We start from the raw sequence: 20,144 nt of genomic DNA on the forward strand, positions 1-20,144 counted from the left end.
GACAGACCATATCTTTAACACGTTTTCTTTTTCTGTGGAAACAGATCCGTGTGTCCCTCGGCCTTGTACCTTGGCTTACTTTTCGTGCTCATGACCGACGCACTACGGACTCCATGCCAGTCACTTGGCGATAAGCACGCTTGTCAGCGCAAGCAGCCTTGAGGACTTGATCCAAGCTCAGTTTCCATCAGCATTTGTCATTGAAATTCATACGACAGACATCCATTGATTACTCCGAGGAGCGTAGCCTCCTCATCATAAATTAATTGAATTTACAGTGATTTACCAAACATCCAGTCTTTTCAACAAACTCACTACCTGGTCTCTGGCATTCTTGGCTGAATATATATCCTTTATAATTCACATTTGTCACTGGCTTAAACTTGACATTAAAGGCCTTTTTGATTTGATCATATGTCTTTTCACCTTCTTGTAAATTCTTTTTCATGGCTTCTTTCACTCCTTCACTGGCCATGTTTCTCAAGATACTTTATACTCTTTTGCATCTATTGCATCTATAAACTCTTCAAAAGTCTCTATCCATGCAGTCCATCTATCGCTAATATTCAGTTTTTTTGCAGTATCAAACGCAGTTGGCGGTTTTAAGAATGCAGCAGCCGTGTATACATTGGAGGACAGTAGTGGTCTGTTAGACCTGGCACCATTGGCGTGGGTCTCCCTTCCATTTTTGCTGTTGCCTCATGTGTTTTGCTGGTGTATAAATGCTTTGGGCACTGTGCCACTGCTATTCAGTGCCACAGTGCGAGTGCTCCCTATTGTAAATTGATGTATTGATCAGTAGTTCCATGTTTGGCTATGGTTTACTTGTAAGACCCTAGTCTAGTGCACTGCGTGTGCCAGGCCGTGTAATCCAAATGCTGCTGGTGGACTTGCAGCACTGGTTGTGCCACCCACAGAAGCAGCCTTGCAAAGTGTGTCTAAGGTCTGCCATTGCAGAGCCTGCGTGCAGTCTGGTACTGTCATGCTGACTGGGCAAGTGCACCCACTTGCCAGTCCCTAAACCTTCCCTTTTCTTCATATTAGTCACCCCTATGGTAGGCCCAAGGGCAGGGTGCATTGTAAGTATAAGGTAGGACATGCCCTGGTGTGTGTGGCATGTCCTAATAGTGAATTACAGCCATTTTCGTTGTTCACTATTGCAAGGCTACATGTTCTACATGTATGATGCTCAACAGACACCTAAGACAGGTGCTTCAGGTAGTGTAGAAGAAGTTCTTCCCTCCACAGATGATACTACTGATATTGTGGTACCAGATGATGAAGATGAGGCAGAGGAGGTAGATTCTGACATTGAGGTAGACAGCCAGGTCCCAGTCAGAAGACTTAGCCAGGCTAACCTAAGCATACATGGGAGTCAGTATGGGCAGCCCCCATACAGACCCCCAAGTGGGCTTATCCAGAGGCAGAGGAGAGGAAGATCCCACTCCAGGAATTCTCCCCAATCTCATGCTTCAAATTGCTCTCATGCCCCTGCTCAGAGAGAGATGACCTCTCCTCAGAGAAGGGAACATGGGCCAGAATGAGAGAGGCTAATCTGAGGATTGAAAGGCAAGAACTTGAAGTTGCCTTGGCCAAAGAGAAGCTTGCTCGTGCTAGAGAGCACAGAGATAGTGGGTTAGAACCCACTGGTGGCAGCAATATCCCTAAGGATAAAGATAGGTCCTACGATAATAGAAACCTAAGCAAGATTGTGCCCCCCTACAAAGAAGGGGATGCCATCCACAAATGGATAACTGCTCTGGAGAGGGCCTGCAAAAGTGCAGCAGGTACTCCAAAGTCAGTGGGCAGCAATCTTATGGCTCTCCTTTTCAGAAAAAGGTAGAGATGAGCTCCTCACAGTTAGTGATGGGGATGCTAACAACTACTCTGTCCTGAAGAGTGCTCTGATTGATGGGTTTGGCTTAACCACTGAACAATATAGGTTGTTGTTCAGGGACACCCAGAAGACACAGACTCAGGACTGGACTGACTTTGTAGATTGTGCCACTAAGGCTCTGGAGGGCTGGTTATTGGGCAGCAAAGTACATGACTATACAGGATTGTATAATTTGAATATAATAATAATAATAAGGAAATTTATAAAGCGCCTAGTTACGTCATCTCGGCGTGTCCCCGCGCTTATGAGGGAGCAGATCCTTAGTAATTGTCAAAACCAGCTTCTACACCAGCACCTGGTGGACTCAGATCTGACCTCAACACAAGAATTGGGTAAGAGGGCAGACACATGGGTCAGAACCAGGATTAGGTCTAAAAATCAGGGTGGTGACCAGAAGAAAGATTCTACCAAGCCTCAAGAGAAAGGTGGGAATAAATCTAAGGACAAATCCACTACAGGGCCCCAAAAATCCTCTGAGGGGGGTGGGTCCCAAAATCCTTCCTCTACAGTTAATAAACCTTATTGCCATGCCTGTTAACAGCCAGGCCATTGGAAAACTGACAGCAGTTGCCCCAAGGCCAACAATAAGGAAAATAGTCCTCCAGGTAATGCTCCAACACCTCCTGTTACTACTAGTAGTAATCCCCCAGGTGGTGGGAGTGCCCCCAATAATTTGGCTGGGTTTACTTGGGGAACTCAGGTGGCCTAACCAGGTCCCCTACCACAGCTACTCTTGTCTGTGAAAATGGCATGGGGTTTGCCAACTTCACTGCTTGTCCCAACACTTTGAGAAAGTACAGACAAGAGCCCCTCGTCAATGGCCAGAAAGTTAAAGCCTATAGAGACACAGGGGCTAGCATCAATATGGTGACCAACAGTCTAGTCCCCTCAGGATATTATACCTGGGTTCACCTATCAGGTGACTAACATTGATGGAGTGCAGAAAGATCATCCCATGGCAGTAGTGAATCTCAGCTGGGGAGGTGTCATTGGCCCCAAGAGAGTGGCAGTGTCTACAAACGTGCCTGTAGATTGTCTACTGGGGAATGATCTAGAGATCTCAGCCTGGGCTGAGGTAGAAGAGGAGACCCATTCCAAAATGGTAGGCCTTCCCCAAAAGGTTAGTGGGGTTGTGATAGTCGCAGCCCCTGCCCAAGCAGATTTCCTCCCTGAACAGGTTGGCAGGGATGTGACGGTCACAGCCCCAGCTCAAGCAGAATTCCTCCCTGAAAAGGTTGGTAGGGCTGTGATGGTCACAGCCCAAACTCAAACAGATTTTAGTGTTGTGAAGCCTGAAACAATGGATCACTCCACTCAGACAGAGAGTATTGGGGAGGAAGAAAAGTCTCCCTCCCACCAGGCATTAGGTGAGAGTCAGCCTCCTCAGGGAACTGACCCTACCCCTTGTGAAGGAACTGCCCCAGATGTAGTCAGGCCTAGCCTGGCAGAGCCTCTGATGTCAGTGGACCCTTCCAAGGTGGGGCCCAGTCTGGAGCAGGTAATCTGCCCCTCTCTACCCTGCCTCAGTCAGCCCAGGGCTGTAGAGGTCAGGAAGGCCAGTGGACCCCAAAGGGCCCCCTGTCCACAGGAACCCCCCCATCAGCAGATTAGGGGCACCAACGCTAGAAACCCTAGCCAGGTGAAAATTCCAAACACTCCTGAGGGATCTCCCTTACACCTAGTTAGGAACCTCCCCCAGATGGACTCTGTTGGGCACAGCCAAACTTGGGACCTAAGGGCCCCAAACCTAACCTGTCCCTCCAGTGGTTCAACCAAAGTGACCCAGCCTCCAGCAGTAGGTAGCCAGAGGTTGACCCTGAGAGCACAGTGCAACTCAGTCATGGAAAGAAAGGCATACATGGTGGATAGTGATTGGAGGAAGCTGAGCCCAACATTAGTGGAGCCTCACTTCAGTACTCCATCCCAGCACCAGCCTTTTACTTTGCTTACCAAAACACACCACAGGTAGAGATTCCCTATGGTGGAGACCATCTGATACCCTTAGGGTGAGGGGTTGCTTAGTGGACCATGAGACAGGGGGTAACCATGCCAGTGCAGGTACTTCCTTATACGGCCACTTAGGCAATATAGGCTTACCTGGTCAGGGATAGCCTTATCTCCTTTTGTTTGGGGGGAGGGGGGGGTTATGTAGGAAGGTGGATACCCGACTATGGTTACCCCCAACTTTTTGCCTAGTGTTTAGCTGGTTTTTGACTTAGTTGGCCTGGGATCCTGCTATTCGGGGCCCCAGGCTATCTGCTCTCTCTGTAAAATGGACTCCATGTACTGTAGGTACATACCAAATTGGATATTGGGTCACCCTTGTGAGTCCCTGTATAGTGTACCATAGGTACCCAGGGCATAGGTGCACCCAAGGCCTACCAGGGGCTGCAGCATATATTATGCCATCCCTGGCTGGCCACCTAAATTGACACAACTGGCTGATCACTCAGCTGGGGCAAGGTTGTGTAAACACCCACTGCTTAGGTATAGTATCCCTATACCTACCTTATATATAGACACATAGTAACCTATAAGTCACTCATATGGCAGGCCTTAACAATTCTGGAGGCAGAGTGCTTGGTTATGTGTGAGATGGTGCTCTAGCATGAGCTGAGCCTGTCTGCAGCTTTCGGAACCATGTCCTTATAGCTGTTCTATGATATTGCCATACCATATACTTTTAAGTGCATTATAATCCTTGCGGTTAATGCTAACTTTGGTTTGGCTTTATCCAAACATGTCGTGTAAGGTTTCATACGCTTTGGAATACTACCCCCTCGCCAATTCTGGCGACGGGGGTAGCATTCCACCCTTCTAGAGGGAGAAGACATGTTGAAACTACTGTACCCGGTTAAAGTTAACCAGAGCCCCAGCATCACAAAATGGATGCTGCTGCCACAGACACAAGTCTGACCTCCTGCTGCTGGGAGTCCTTCCAGTCAGGGAGGCCTGGACAATAGGTTTCCTTCCTCCTTCCTGGGGAGGTGCGAGCACCACCCCAGACAGGACTTTGTGTATTGGACAGAGAGGGCTGAATAGGATGAGACACTGCCTGAGGCACACTAGGTGCTTCATGCATGCCCAAGTTCAAACCGGTTGCTGGGGCACTCCAGCCCTAGCTCTGGCACGAAACTGAACAAAGGAGAGGGGGTGTAACCACCCCCCTTCCTGGTCCCTCCCATAGGAGGGACCTAGAAAGTAATCCAGCCCCTTTTAGTTGTATAAAGGTAGGAGCTGAGTTCTGAGACTTTAGATTAATCCTGAACTGAAACTTGAAACAAAACTCTGGACCTTCGACATTCTGCTGAAGCTGAAGATTGAAGAATCTCCCTTGTGGCCAAGGAGTGACCACCCTGGGCAACCAGGCACCATCCAGCCAATCAGCGGCTTGCTTTGTCGACGTTCCCGCCGGAACCCGAGCACAGAGCCTGACAAGACCCAGACTTCCAGACCTCTCTGAGACCTCGCTTCACGACTGCAGCATAGCTGATATCCGTGGAGGCGACGAGACACGTGGGACCGGACATCTTGAAAAGCCTGCAACTTGCTAAATGTGCTGCTCCTGAGGCATCCTCGAAGCTGTGCACTGGGGATTGAGAAACCCTGAACCCGAGCTCCACCTACACCGAAGACCAGCCCTCCACACTGCACGAGTTCTGCGTGGGGCCCTTCTGCTTGTGTTCTGCTCGACGCGTTGTCCGGTTGCTGGCCCGTTGGCTAGTAGCCTCTGTGACGACAATCCTTTTGAATCACATCGCTGGTCTGGTTGCTCCAGACTGGCCCTTGCTTCCCTGCAAAGGTGAAGCACCACAGACCTTGCTGGTCTGCACCAGAAGCCTTTGTTGTATCCTGCGTGGGTTGCCTTTGCCAAGGCTGGTTGACTCCAATCCGGAAATCGACCCCTCCATCTGCGAGAACCTTCGTGGGACAGCTCCTCTCCAGCACCTGGTCGTCCTCGACGCCTCCTGGTCCGTGTGGCTGCAAAGACAAGCTTCAAGACAGCACCTGATTGCTCCTCGACGTCGTCTGGTTCCTTCCTGGTTCCACCCGGTCACTGGCTAGTGACTCAGACTCTGTCCCCTTTGCTTTCAGGTCTCCTTCATCTTCGATCCACCCCTGGACCCACCCAGACATCTTCCTCCTGGTCGCCTGCAACATCTTTCTTCAAGGATCCATAGGATTCAACGACGAAACCCAACACATCTTCACACCTATGCACCCGCCGTCCGCGGGTGAGGTAACGCGAGTACTTTGGTGCTCCCAAGGGTATTGACTATCCAAATGTCTAAGTCTTTAGTTGTTTCCTCCTAGCTAAACTGGAAGTGTCCTAAATCCTTCTAAATCTAACTTCGAGATTCCCATTGACTTTGTATTGACTGCCGCGCGTGTGTAAAGACACTGCACACGCCGCCTGTGGGCCTCCTACTTCTAAACTACTGTTAAGATAGTGTAGCCCCAGCGATTCCCTAGACCCTAGGCCTTTCCTTTTCTCGTGACGTGGTACTTATACCACTTTCTTAATATATGGTTTGCTTCGCCCCTAGGGCCTAACCGTAAATTGTTCAACTTAACGTATTCTAACTAAGTGTCTTGTTATGTGCTTTTGCCTCTGATCTCATAAAGAGTTCAGAGGAGTGTGTTAGTAAATAAATACATATATATTTTATATATATCCTGTGTGGTGTCCTTTCATTTGATATTCAAGGGGTTACATATGGTAAAACAGCTGGCTTTACATGCCCTCAAGAGTATTTTAGCCTAAGACTGTTCTGTCCACGCTACCACTAGGGTAGCTGGTCTTTAAGGTTGACTTACAACCATCACCATAAGGGTTGTTTGGACTGGTGCAAGGTGATCACTAGAATAGTGAACACCATATACCAGGCCAACTTCTCACAGCTCTTACCTGGACAGGCCGCTCCTGCATTACCTCCGCCCCAAACTCTGCTGAGCTCCATCGCACTCCACTTCCTACCACTGACCCAAACGCCACTCAACTGATCCCTACAACAGCCCAGCTTGAACTCACAATCAACACTATTCTGGATGAAATCTCGTCACTAGGTAAGAACGCAAAGATTACCTCCTTCCTGCCCCAGCTTCACGCATCTATAGCAAACACTGATCCTGCCACAAACATGCACTCTGATCCCCTATCCTTTAGCCCTAGACAAACTATCCCCTATATCCATCACCAACTCAATCATAGATGCACCACGACTGAAATCACGCAACGGGAAGCTGAAATGCTGAGCAACACGTATGACAATGCCCCGAGCAAGCCTTGCCGCCGCAAGATCCCGGTCATCCTTGGCACGAGTAGAAACCTGAACACCACTCGCCCTCCCAGGCGGCCTACTCAAATAACAACCATCCAACCCTGTCAGCTTGGTCCAAGATCACTACCTACGCGTTGCTGCATGCTACTAAACTGTCAGTCAGCAGTCAAGCATGCCACTCAAATAGCCAAAACCATCCCAGGACACAAAATCGACTTCTGCTTTCCAACTGAAACCCGGCTGAATGACCACTCATCCTCTTTTATCAATTTCCTCAACCCACAGGGCTTCTCAATCATGCGTCCGACCGCTATGATCGTATTGGCGGTGGATTAACCATTATACACAAAAACTATCTGTGCTTAACTCCATTCCTCAGCATGAAATACCCTACCTTTGACTATGTAGGAGTTCAACTCTCGTCCAAAGACCCCAACTCTATGAAAATTCATGTCATCTATCTCCCTCCTGGTGAAAAATGACAAATCTTTGAGGACTAAACAAAACCTATTAACGCAAAACTCCCTTAAAGGCAGCGCAGACGTTCTACTAGGAGACCTAAACCTGCACTTGAACAATGCCGATGATCCAACAGTACAAGCCCTATCCACCCTCCTGGAAGCGAACAATCTCACCCAACACTGCAAGAAACAAACTCATACCAAGGGCTCTACCATTGATGCAAACATCTCTAAGCAGAATACCTTAGCCCTCCGTTCTATCCTACCCACCGACTGGACTCACTACCACCTAATTCTTTTCAATTTCAATGCCATCCAACCAAAGCCCCACCCCCAAAATACCCGGCACAAGCACTGTGCGAGAAACATACATTGAATCTCCCAGGCAGAGTTAGAAGCATTAGTCAGTGCCCAAATTCCAAGGTGATGATCTAACCGCTCACTACAACACAAAAATGGGAGACCTCCTTGACATAGTCGCCCCTTTGAAACTCAAGAAATCAAGAAGTATCCCTTCCAGATCTTGGTTTAACAAAGACCTTAACAAAGAGGCAACAACTCCGATTAGCTGAAAGAAACTGGAGACAACAACCCTTGTTAACACATCTTGCGATACCGGGAGCTAAACGCATAAAATACAAAAAACACATCTTCAGAGAAGAATCCCCCTTCTTTTGAGCCCACCTTGACCGTTCTAGGAACAGACCTAAAGACCTTCTCAACGTCATCAAACAGCAAACCTTCTCTTTCCCTCAACACTCAATAAATGACTCTACCATGCGCTGCGAAGAGTTTGCAACATTCTTCTCTGAAAAAATATCTAACATTGAAATCTCTCTTGACCCACCCATCTCTGCGTCCTCCACCAAAGATGTCCCCCTTAGCAAAGAGTGTCTACCCACGGCCCTACCTCCAACTAATGGTCATCTCACCAAACTCACCCTATGCCAGTTGGACTGAATTTGACAATGTCCTTTCAGAAGAAGTGCTCAAATTACTCGCTTGCATGAAATCAACTTCGCACATTTCTGATCCCCTCCATCCTGAGCGTGTCAATAATCACAGTCACATCATATCTCGCCTGCATGGACCAAAATCATCAACTCCTCCTTTTCGAGCAGCTCCATGCCAACCTCCCTCAAACTCGGCCAAGTCACCCCCTCATCAAATAACAGAGACGCCGACTAGAACAACCGTAACAATTACAGACCTATATTTATACACATTTACCTTCAGAAGCAAGTCTCATCAAAGCATAAGAGTGCCTGACGAACTTAGTAGTCCCTACGCTGGTACTTTTCAGACTTGATTATTGGAACTCTTTCCTGTCTGGCCTTCCCCGAGAATATTAACATCACTGAAAGAAATGCTTCATACAGTTATCCACTTTGTGACAGGTCACAACATGTTTTAATCACATTTCTTCTATACTTCGCATCCTACAATGGCTTCCAATTGAAGCAACAGACCAATGTAACACTGAATACATCACCCACAAAGCCCTCCACAACTCCACACCCTCCTACGTGGTTGAAAAACTCAAAATCTCTGGATCTGAACAAGGATCGAGAATTCGTAAAGTCCTCCTGCTGGAACAAGCGACATTCAGGCAAGAACACTTCATAAAGCTCGCCTTCTCTGCCAGCGCTACAAGGATCTGGAACTCCCTCCCACAAGCACCTTGAACAACCACAAGTCTTGCCACAATTAAAAATAAACTCAAAATCCTCCTATTTGAGAGATGCTCTGAATAATAAATCTGTGGTCACTTTTCTGCATCTACTTTTCCAATGTATCCAGATATTAACTGTTTGAACTTTCTCCCCTGACGTGATCTGTGGTATTAGTCTATTGCTTGTATGTTATTTGATGACACATCTAATCTGCATTTTGGTCTTTCTTCTTAGAAAAGTGCTTCAATGCCCTTCAGTCAAGATTGTACTGTATAAAACCACAAAAATAAACACATGTGATTTAATAAAGAAAAAACAGAAAACACATATTTTTGAAAAGTTTGTGCAGATGTGTCAAAAGATTTCAAAGTTATCAGCAAAGCAATAATTGCTTTTCAATAGAAACTCCTATAACCACAAACTACGTGGGAGGGAAGGAAGGAAGAGCAGAAGAGAGAGAGAGAGGGAGAGAGTAAGAAATAGAAAGAGAGAAAGATAGAAAGAAAGAGAAAGAGTAAGAGAAGGAGAGAGAGAGAGACATAGAAAGAAAGAGAGAAAGGGAAAGATATATATATATATATATATATATATATATATATATATATATATATATATATATATATATAGAGAGAGAGAGAGAGAGACTATGGTTTAAGTGAGTTTCAAATACTTTTTAAACATAAATTAAGATGTTAAAAACAATCCCAATAATAACTTAATTGTAACCTTTGTGTTTTAGATCCAAGACTGCCAGACAGCGCTCAAGACATCGTGGGGATATTAAGGAAGCATCAGTGGGAATACATTCCACCCATTCCTTACCATTGGATTTGTGGTTTGTAACTCAAATCCGTCCCTCCCGCTGCCCAAAACCTTGTTTACTGTATTTTTCCACAAACACGCTTTTCTTTCTTTGAGGAAGCTTGCTGTTTACTTTTCTTCCTATGACTTTCAAAATGAGAGAATTTATGTGACAATTCTGCTGAGTATCCATACAAGAGGAGAAGGTGTAAGATTTTTTTCCTAGCACACAACAAAAAAACAAGCACTGGCAAAGCCAATTGGTCTTGCCTTGCAAACCTACTGACTTTGCAAATGACTTTTTGCAGTGTCCCACACCATCATTCAAAAAAGAAATATCCTAGTGCATTTTGCCGGGTTACAAAGATTGACACGTAGTTACTGAGGCCTACCCTTTGAATTTCAATCAAATGTGGTGGATATGATTAATGAAAATAGAATGCTGGGAACAGAGAGTTATTACTGTGCCATCAATAAGCTCCTTAGGTGCTGCACCTAAAAATGCTGATATTACATTTTTTTCTGAATGCCGGGAAAGGGAACTATGAGTCTGATAAGAAACTAGATACGGTTGCTCGCTGTTGCAGGGAATCCCAGCCCACAATCAGAGCCCGAGACGTCTCTCCCCAGTGTGAGGATGTTATTTTTGAAAAGTAGCTTGGCCACGCAGTCATACTTTATTTGACTATTTTCCTCAAGATACCACTAGCAAAGCGCCCAATAATTTCCAAATCCGCCCACGGGCTTGCCGTATTGGATGTAAAGGCCTGAGATGTCCTGATGGTTTTCTGCTTCAATATGGCCACCACGCAGGCAGCATCGAGGGCGCTGGCCTTGCAGGGCGTGAAGGTAATTTTTCGGCCCTCACACACCTTCTTCTCAGCAGGCACCAGGTGTGTGTGGGGGGGTCTCCCCACACTCAGGTGTGTTATTCATTTATTAATTCAGTGTTTTATATAGATCGAACATGACCCAAATGGGTATCAGAGTGCTTCACAATTCTATAGCATTGTACTTCTGACATTTGGTTTGATTAGTCCTTTAAACAAACTACCAAGTACATATATTCAATTTTAAGTGGAAAACATTTCTACTTTACAAATAATACATGTCCTGAAGATTACTAGAGATCAACTTGCATTACAATAGTATGTGTCCTAAATATTACAACATGTGACATTTTAAAAATACATGTACCAAGAATGCCTCATATCATTTAGTACAGTGGTTTGTACATAGCCAACAGCCCGGTTACAGAATACATAGCTATTATCCTAAACTGCTTTTGGCCCGGAAAAGTCGTACAGATGTGGCAGGGTCGAGTCATGATGCTGCTGGTGAAAGCTGCCAGAAGATGCTTCAATGGCACGGCCCTTTGTACATGCAATGTCCCCTCCACCCCAAGCCGTCCTTCCATTACCTTAGGTGCCAAGTTTACAGTCAACAGTGAAGTTTCTGGTCGGCAGCAGTAGACATGAGCACTTTAGTTGAAACGGCTGCTACCATTATGCGAAGGGGAGGTGGTGAAGGCAAGAAAATGAAGTAATTTGCTTTTATAAATAACCAGCAAGGAGAGGCAAGCAGCGATGAGTGAGACGGTGAGGAACTGGCTCTCTTACATTGAAGTCAGAAAAAGAACAGGCTTTTTAGGGGAAACATCATATGACATTTGATCTCGGTCTGTGATTGAACAGCAAATGTGACGAGATAAGAACAAGAATTACAGCCATTTACAAAAAAGCTTGGAGCGAGTGAAAAAAGTGCTCATATGAAGTGCTCTTAGAAAAAGTGCTAAAGCAGTTGATAATATGGGATCATTGCAAAGATACAAGTAACGGGACGGTGCTCGGTGGGAGGGAACAATTTACGAAAAGGAGGGACAGGTAGGAAAAATTAGCCATTTGGAAACAAGGCTGTTTAAAGGAGATTCGAAGAAACAAATAAAAAGCAATGAGTGGGCAGTAAGCCTACAAAGTTAAGCGCTGTTGTGGCAAGACCTAAAAAAAAGAACTGGGCTGATGTTTCAGAATATATCAGAATTAGTACAAATGAAGCACATTTGTTTTGTATTACTGAAGTGTGGACAAAAATCTTTGAATATGATTAAAACACATTAATACACTAGGGGATGACATTTGCAAACATCATTTATGTGCAGTAAAACCATATTTCGATGTAAATGTAATGATCATTTCAATTGAAAATGTTTTGTCTGTAATGGCAGTGCGCTACCACACCAAATATACTCCACACTACGCCACTCAACTCCACACCACTCCACTCCAATCTATGCCACTCACTCCATGAAACAACACTCCACTCCACACTCCTCTACTCCACACCAGTTACCCCACTCCAATCCACCCCACTCCAATCTATCCCACTCCACTCCAAATACCCCAAACCATCCCACTACAATTCACCCTATTCCAATCTATCCATTCCCAATTTACCCACTACAATCTACCCCACTCTAACTCAATCTACCCCATCCCACTCCAAACGACCCCACTCCAATCTACCCTACTACACTCAATATTACCCAATCAACCCCACCACACTCCAATCTACCCCACTCCACCCCAATCTACCGCACTCCACTCAGATTTACCCCACTCTGCTCCAATATATCCCAGTCTACCCCACTCCACTTCAATTTACCCCAACTCTAATCTACTCCAATCTAACTAACTTCACCCCAATCTACCTCGCTCTACTTCAGTCCAATTTACCCAACTCCATTTTAATCTACCCCACTGCGATCTATCCAATTCATCTACACTCCTACCACAATCTACCCACTCCAAACTACCACAATCTACCCACTCCAATCTACCATAATCTACTGCACTCGACTGTAATCTACCCCAGTCCACCTAATCTATTCCTCCTCACTTCATCCAATCTACCCCACTCCATCCAATCTACCCCACTCCATCCAATCCACCCCACTACAATCCACCCAATCTACCCCATTCCACTCCACCCTAATCTACCCCACAACACTCCACTCCAATCTATCCAATTCCACTCCACCTCACTCTACCCAAACCTACCTCATTCCAGTTGAATCGAATCCACTCCACCCTACTCCAATCTACCCTACCCCACTCCACGCCAAACTTACCTATCCCAATCTACCCCACTCAAATCTACTCCAATCAATTCCACCACACTCTACCCCACCCCAACCCAATCTACCCTACACCACTCTATATAACTCCACTCTATTCTACTCCAGTCCAATGTACCGCAATCCAAACTACCCCAATATACTGCACTCTAATCTACTCCACTCCAGTCTTCCCCACTCTACTCCAATCTACCTCATTCCACCCCATTCTTTCCCAATCTATCCCACTCCAATCCACTCCACTCCACCTCAATCTACTCCACTTCACCCAAATCTACCTCAATTCAATCTACCCCATTTTACTCCAATCTACCCCATTGCACTCTACCCCAATTTATCTCCCTTCTATCTACAACACCCAACGTCGTGCCACTAACTTTTAACCATGCCGAACAGCAGTCACACTGGGGTACATAATGGCTAAAACACGTTGCCAAAGCCAATAGCTTTCGAATAGGAGACACCTATTTGTTTTGCCAATGCTTGTTTTCAGTGGGTTTTTTTCTTCATCATATACACACGCAACAGTTCCCTGCAGCCAACTCCAAGCAAGCACAGGTGTTCAACGGTGCCTGGGCACAGCAGGGGATTCCCTAAAGGGCCTGGCTTATGTTTTTTTCTTTATTCTTTTTAAGGGTTCCCGGATACTTTCTTGGGGTTCTCGGACCCTTGCAAACTTGTGTATCCTTATTGGACATCGATAGGGTTTCAGACCGAGCAGCAGGTCTCCGAACATCACAAATGTCCACCAGGGTACAAGGCCAAATACTGAGCCTGCACAGACACCTGCCTAAGGTTTGCGGACCTCAAGGGTCATGATGTGGAATCCAACCTCTGTCTCAAAATCAGAAATGTCTTTCTACATTTTAACATTAGGCAGCCCCTGTGCCAGGGAGAGACAGGATGGCACCACGGCTCTTTATGGCTTCTTTAGTATTTTTACAGGATGTGGGGAACAAGTCTCTTCATCATGTAATGGTTCAAGATGTAGCCAGCCAATCAGGGAGCCTCAGGTCTGCTAACCCAACTTTGGGTTTACGTATCCGAAATGGATGACGGAAGAAAAAGCTCTCTCATCCAATCGGATCCAATAGATTTTAACATTTGGGGCCTCGAGTCCAGATGCACGAACCATTCATGGGCTAAAGGTCCAGCTAGATCTATCTTAAATGATTAGTGGCTTAATTTGAGGACCACAAAAAAACACTGCATGAAACTAGTCATGCCAATCCCAAATAGTTTTGTGCGGATTCATTGAACGGTACCAAAGTTATTATATATATAGATACAAATTATATTACATGGGTTTCTGTAATCCCTGTATAAATGGCAGTCTCTAATTTCTTTAGAATCAGGAATTTGTGACGTACCAAGTCAGTGATTATGAAGAAAAGACGTCAGAACTCGGCTTTTAGAAGTTATTACAATCGACTCCTGAGGGCTCAATGCCTGCTGCCAGCTCCAGCAGCTGATGTGAAAAGAAGGTCAAGTCACGAAGCATAATTGAAGCAGCTGTTCACAGCAACAAACAGAACTTTGCTTTTATTACTTCTGCTGTATGTTACTAGCTTACTATGAGAAGCAGAGGGAATATGCTTATTAGTTTCCTTAGATAAAGGAAGGGTGGAATATTTCTGCATGTTTCTACACGTTTCGAGCTACTGCAGCTTTTTATTTCAGGGACTTTTATTGAACAGTTTCTAACATCTTTTTGGAAGAAATATCTAACAGTTTTGATGTTTACTTTTGCACAAGATGTTTTCAGTTCATTTTTCATGTTTGCAAACATGTTAGCTGCAGCATATGTAGGAGCTACGCATCAAGATTTTTTTATGAACGGCGATGGTGTGACCATGTATTATACGGGATAAAGTACCACCTGGTGCATATAATAAGATTATTGCAAGTCACCTCAGAGTTCCAAAACCTTTGTGTATCTGTCTATCATGAGGTGGTGTGCACTCCTGGAGAACCCTGCAGTGACAACAACATCCCTGGTCAGCCCTGCTGTTGAGGCCAAATACAGACTAGGATTTTTATATCAGGAACTGCAGACGACTGCGTCTTACCCAATGCAACTGGAAACACAGTTCCCTCTCTAGACTGAGCATGTCTGCTATTCTCAATGAACACCACATCACTTGCATCCGACTATTACTTGGGATTCTGGCCAGTAATTCCTTTCATGAATAGCGCTATTTCCAGTTCCTCAGCCCGGAATGGGGACGATCATGGAACGTGAAGAGCTACTGGCCTATTTGTCTCATGCAGAGCCCCATTACCAGGCCTGTTTCTGCACAGGAAGGATGCAGTCCTGTGTGGAAACAGAGGAGGAGATTGCAGGGAAACATCTGCACCGTGTGTACTCGTACTCTGGGGGTCAGTATCGCTCAGTGGATTCCATCAATACCATAATCCTCCCCTCAGAGACTTTCTAAAATCTGCCCATACGCATTTTGAAGAGGTTACATGTGTTAGTATGCACTCCGAGAGTCCATTTATAGTGAAACACATACCTGGGGTAGATTCAAACAGCAATAAATGTGCATTAGGGAATTCCTGCTTCAAGCATAGGTGTTGCTGTAGGCACTGGGTTTGTTGTGACCTCAGCTCATCAAAGGACAATAGCCCAGACTCCAAGTGTTCGTCTGATGACTTCCCATCAGGTGACACAGGTTGTAGGCACTGCTTCTCCTGGGGATCTTGGAAATGAAAACACATCAGTTCTTCTTCCAAGTGATCATCAGGTTCCTTCCCATCTGGTAGCGCGCGTTGTATACAGTGGTTTTGCTGTGGTTCGTGTCCTTCAGGAAATAGTGGGTGTGGGCAGAGGTTCTGTTGCTGGTCCCAGCTATTATCAGACAATAGGGATGGTTCTTGCTTCAGGGGCTCATCTCGCTCCCACTCTTCTGGGAACGCTGACTGTACGCTCTGGTCTTGCTGTGGTGTCTGCCCATCAACAAATTCTGAGTGAAGACACAGGTTTGCCTCCAGTGATCTGCCTGGAGGATCTGTCAGAGGGCATCTGGATAGAGTACAATCCTGCTGTACTCCATTTCTATCTGGAAACCCAGGTTGCAAGCACTGGTCCTGGTGTGGGTGACGTAGATCAGGAAACATTGGCTGTAGACAAACGCTTGGCTCATATGGAGGCACTTGATCATCAGTTGGCGAGGAGAGTGTACAGTACTGCTTTGGTGCATGCCCATCAGAAAACACTGTCTGGAGACACAAGCTCGGTTCCCCTGGCCTATCAGGTTGAGGTGTCGCAGGAGACCGGCTAACAGCACAATCTCTAATACTCGCCGGACAGACCACCTCCAAAGACACTGCGCCATTATCTAGGGAACCTTGATCCTTTTCTATAAAGATTTTCTTAATCAGCCCAGCGACTCTAGAAGGTACGTCCTCTACAGTATTCATCAAGTTATCCAGTTTGGCTTCCAACTCCTCCAGCATGGATAGAAGAATAATGTGGGGCAGGTTCTCCGAAAGCGGTTCCAGGTCCTGGTCCCTCTGAGCATCATTTCGGGATCTTGAAGTTGAGACATCATGAAGAGCTAAAGATGAGACTGTGGCTCTTACGGATTCATGTGAACACTGCGCTGTCACTTTCTTTTCTGGAGCCCGTCTTCTGCCCATTCTGGTAAATTGATGTTCAAGTCTCAAGTGTCTGCAGAGGAGAGGAAAAGAGAAAAGACAACACGTTATCACAGGACAGTTAGGTCAAAATACTCCTGATCAGAGAAAAATGCGAAATTCTAAAACCTGAAAAAAATGGAATCATTAAAATTTCACAATACCGCAACATAGTTCATATATTATGAAAGGCACGGATTTGAAATGTGTTTCCAACATTACGTCTGTTCCTGCTCAAATTGTACACTGTGCAACCACAAAAAGAGAATACTGTAACGGCCTTGCAGCAATGAAAGGTTTATAATACCCTGGCACACAAGACTGCGCTATCATCCTCAATTGCACTGTACACCTTTCTTTTGCAGTATTCAGGTCAGTGACTGAAGCAAGCGCCAACATGCCAAACTTCTACAGGATCTACAAAACGCTTGTTATGTCATTGCATATATAGAGAGCATGTTCAACCTGGGGTTTCTTGGAACTGAATCAGAAATACATAAAAGAGGAGAAAACGAACCATAACGGGGAAGAATCGAAATTTGCCTAGCTTACGTAACGGTAAATTTCAATTCTATTAAGGACACGGAGGCGAGGATTATGCTATATCTTCCTTCGCTTTATTAACATAAAGACTCCACAGCAGCTTAGGAAAAGATATAATAAGAACAAAAATGCTTTAAACATAAAGCATTAACGTAATGTTCAACAAAAATAAACAACAACTCCCAAGAGTCTCTTGCGTAACAATAGTCCATAGTCCTATTACTCTGTCCATCATCACTATATAACCGGACTTCTCATCATCTTCCTCCTCTTTCTTCGCGCAGATCACGCTTGAGCCTCATTGGTCCTGCTTAGCACCGTCGTTGCCTGTCAAAAAAGGAACAGCGTCAGCGAGGTGGCCTAGGAATGCGACAACAAGGCGAGGAGCATTCAGTGATTAACACAGTACTGACAATGTAAAGGAAAACGCTTTACTTACTGCCATACGGGTGGGTAGAGACACCACTGTGGCCCGGGTGGGATAATCCTCGCCTCCGTGTCCTTAATAGAATTGAAACTTACGTTACGTTACGTAAGCTAGGCAAATTTCGATTCTATGTCAGGACCGGAGGCTTCAGATTATGCTAGTTTAAAGCTTACTTACCACCAACTGAGCCAAATCCACCACCGGCTTGAAATAAAACCTCTTGAAGGTGGAATCTGAGGACCAATCCGCCGCGCGTATTAGGTCCTCCAGACGAGCACCCACCGAGAATGCCTTAGAGGCCATGGCCCCCCTGGCGGAGTGTGCTCCAAAGAGAGAAGTATTGATGCCTGCTTCTTGCATGACCCATCGCACCCACCGAGCAATAGTAGGGGAGGAGACAGCTTTGTGTGGCTTCCGCAGGGCAATCAACAACTGACGCTCGCCCGGAGGGCGCAGATCCAAGGTCAGGTCCTCATATGCTTTGAGGCATTGCACGACACACAACTTAGGAGTGTCAGTAAAGGCTGGATAAGAAATGGAACGCGACGACGTCTTAGTACGCCGGCCCACGGTAAAAGTAACCCCATCCGGGGAAAAGATGTGTGCAGAGACATCCAGCGCGCGCACGTCCGAGACGCGCCTACAAGAAACCAGACATAACAACATGGCTAACTTCGCCGACAGCTCCTTAAGAGACAGATAAGAATTGGCTGGCCACGACAGGAACAAATTCAGAACCAAATTGACGTCCCAAAGGACGGAGTACCTGGGTTCTGGCGGCAGTGCGAGGCGAACAGCCCGCAGAAGCCGGCACACAAAAGGATGTTCCCCTACCGGGTGGCCATCGATGTTATCATGGCCCGCAGAAATCGCCGACCGGATAGCATTGATCGTCCTATACGCTAGATCCTTGTCGGCCAAATGCGCCAGGAAATTCAGCACGGGAACAAGGCCTGCGACCACGGGATCCAGATCCCTTCGTAAACACCACCGCATCCACTTAAGCCAAGCGGATCTGTAACGCTTCGTCGTACTATCGGCCCATGCTTTGGAGAGCAAGTGCTCAGCCGACCCCGAAAGGCCCGGGAGCGCCCAGCGTCTCCTGAGAGCCTCCACGCCACGAGGCGGAGAGTGTTCTGCACGACGAGAGGGTGAGGTTCCTGATCCGGGTTCGTCAGGAGCAGAGGAAACAGGGGGAGTAGGATTGGAAAATCCCAAGAAAGCTCCAGAAGAACCGGAAACCATACTTGAGACCTCCACAGCGGTGTAACCAACACCAGTTCCGCACCCTGGCAGCGTATTTGAGCCGCCGTTCGCATGATCATGGAGAACGGGGGAAACGCGAACGGCTGTTCCCGACTCCAATCCTGCAGGAACGCGTCCGTGGCCTCCGCTAGAGGGTCCGGCCTCCAGCTGTAAAACCGCGGCAGCTGGTGGTCGAGACGGGACGCAAAGAGGTCCACCGAGAAGGGACCCCAAAGGGAGTGTAGCCACCGGAAGACTTCCGGATCCAGTTTCCACTGGCTGGCGTCCCTGAGATGTCGAGAGTGCCAATCCGCTACCTGATTGCACTGGCCTGGCAGATACTCCGCCGTCACCGCAATGTGGCGAGACAGGCAATAATCCCAGAAATCCTTCGCTAAATCCGCCAAGGCGCGGGAACGAGGACCTCCTAGGTGGTTCACATACTGAACCGCCGAAATATTGTCCATCCGTAACAGGACACAAGCCTTGACCGAATCTTTGGTCCAACAGCGAACTGCGAAGGAGCCCGCAAGGAGCTCCAAACAATTGATATGCAATTGTTGTTCTTCTGACGACCAGGCGCCGCCGGTGGAAAAATCCCCGCACCGGGCGCCCCAGCCCGACCTGCTGGCGTCGGACTCTATGATCAGGTCCGGAGCCGAACCGAAGATCGCTCGCCCATTCCATGCCTCCATGTGAGACAGCCACCATGACATTTCCTCCTTCACTTCGTCCGTGAGGGGAACCCACTGGTCGTAACACATCCCACGGCGCAGATGTTGCGCCTTCAAGCGTTGCAGAGCCCTGTAGTGCAGCGGCCCCGGGAAAATCGCCTGGATGGAGGACGAGAGAAGGCCCACCACCTTGGCGATATGACGCAGTGACGTACGCTCTCGTGCGATCGTCTGCCGAAGCAGGTGTCGAATCTTCGCGACCTTCCGACCCGGCAGGCTCAAGACTGCCTGCACCGAGTCCACCACGAAACCCAAAAAGGTGATCTGCTGAGTGAGAACCAAAACCGACTTGGAGCCGTTGATGACGAA

At 46.8% G+C, this 20,144-nt stretch overlaps 1 protein-coding gene across 1 annotated transcript in view; it reads right to left on the reverse strand.

Moving 5' to 3' along the window:
* Positions 1–20,144, reverse strand: part of LOC147736839 (uncharacterized) — a 78,108-nt gene that overhangs the window by 6,259 nt on the left and 51,705 nt on the right. Inside the window, exon 2 of the mRNA XM_086952708.1 lies at positions 15,764–16,920. Coding sequence (XP_086808834.1) covers positions 15,764–16,889 — 1,126 coding nt within the window. The 5' untranslated portion in view covers positions 16,890–16,920. The remainder of the gene's footprint in view (positions 1–15,763; positions 16,921–20,144) is intronic.

This window comes from Lissotriton vulgaris, chromosome 1_2 (assembly GCF_964263255.1).
Source record: "Lissotriton vulgaris chromosome 1_2, aLisVul1.2, whole genome shotgun sequence".
Taxonomy (NCBI): domain Eukaryota; kingdom Metazoa; phylum Chordata; class Amphibia; order Caudata; family Salamandridae; genus Lissotriton; species Lissotriton vulgaris.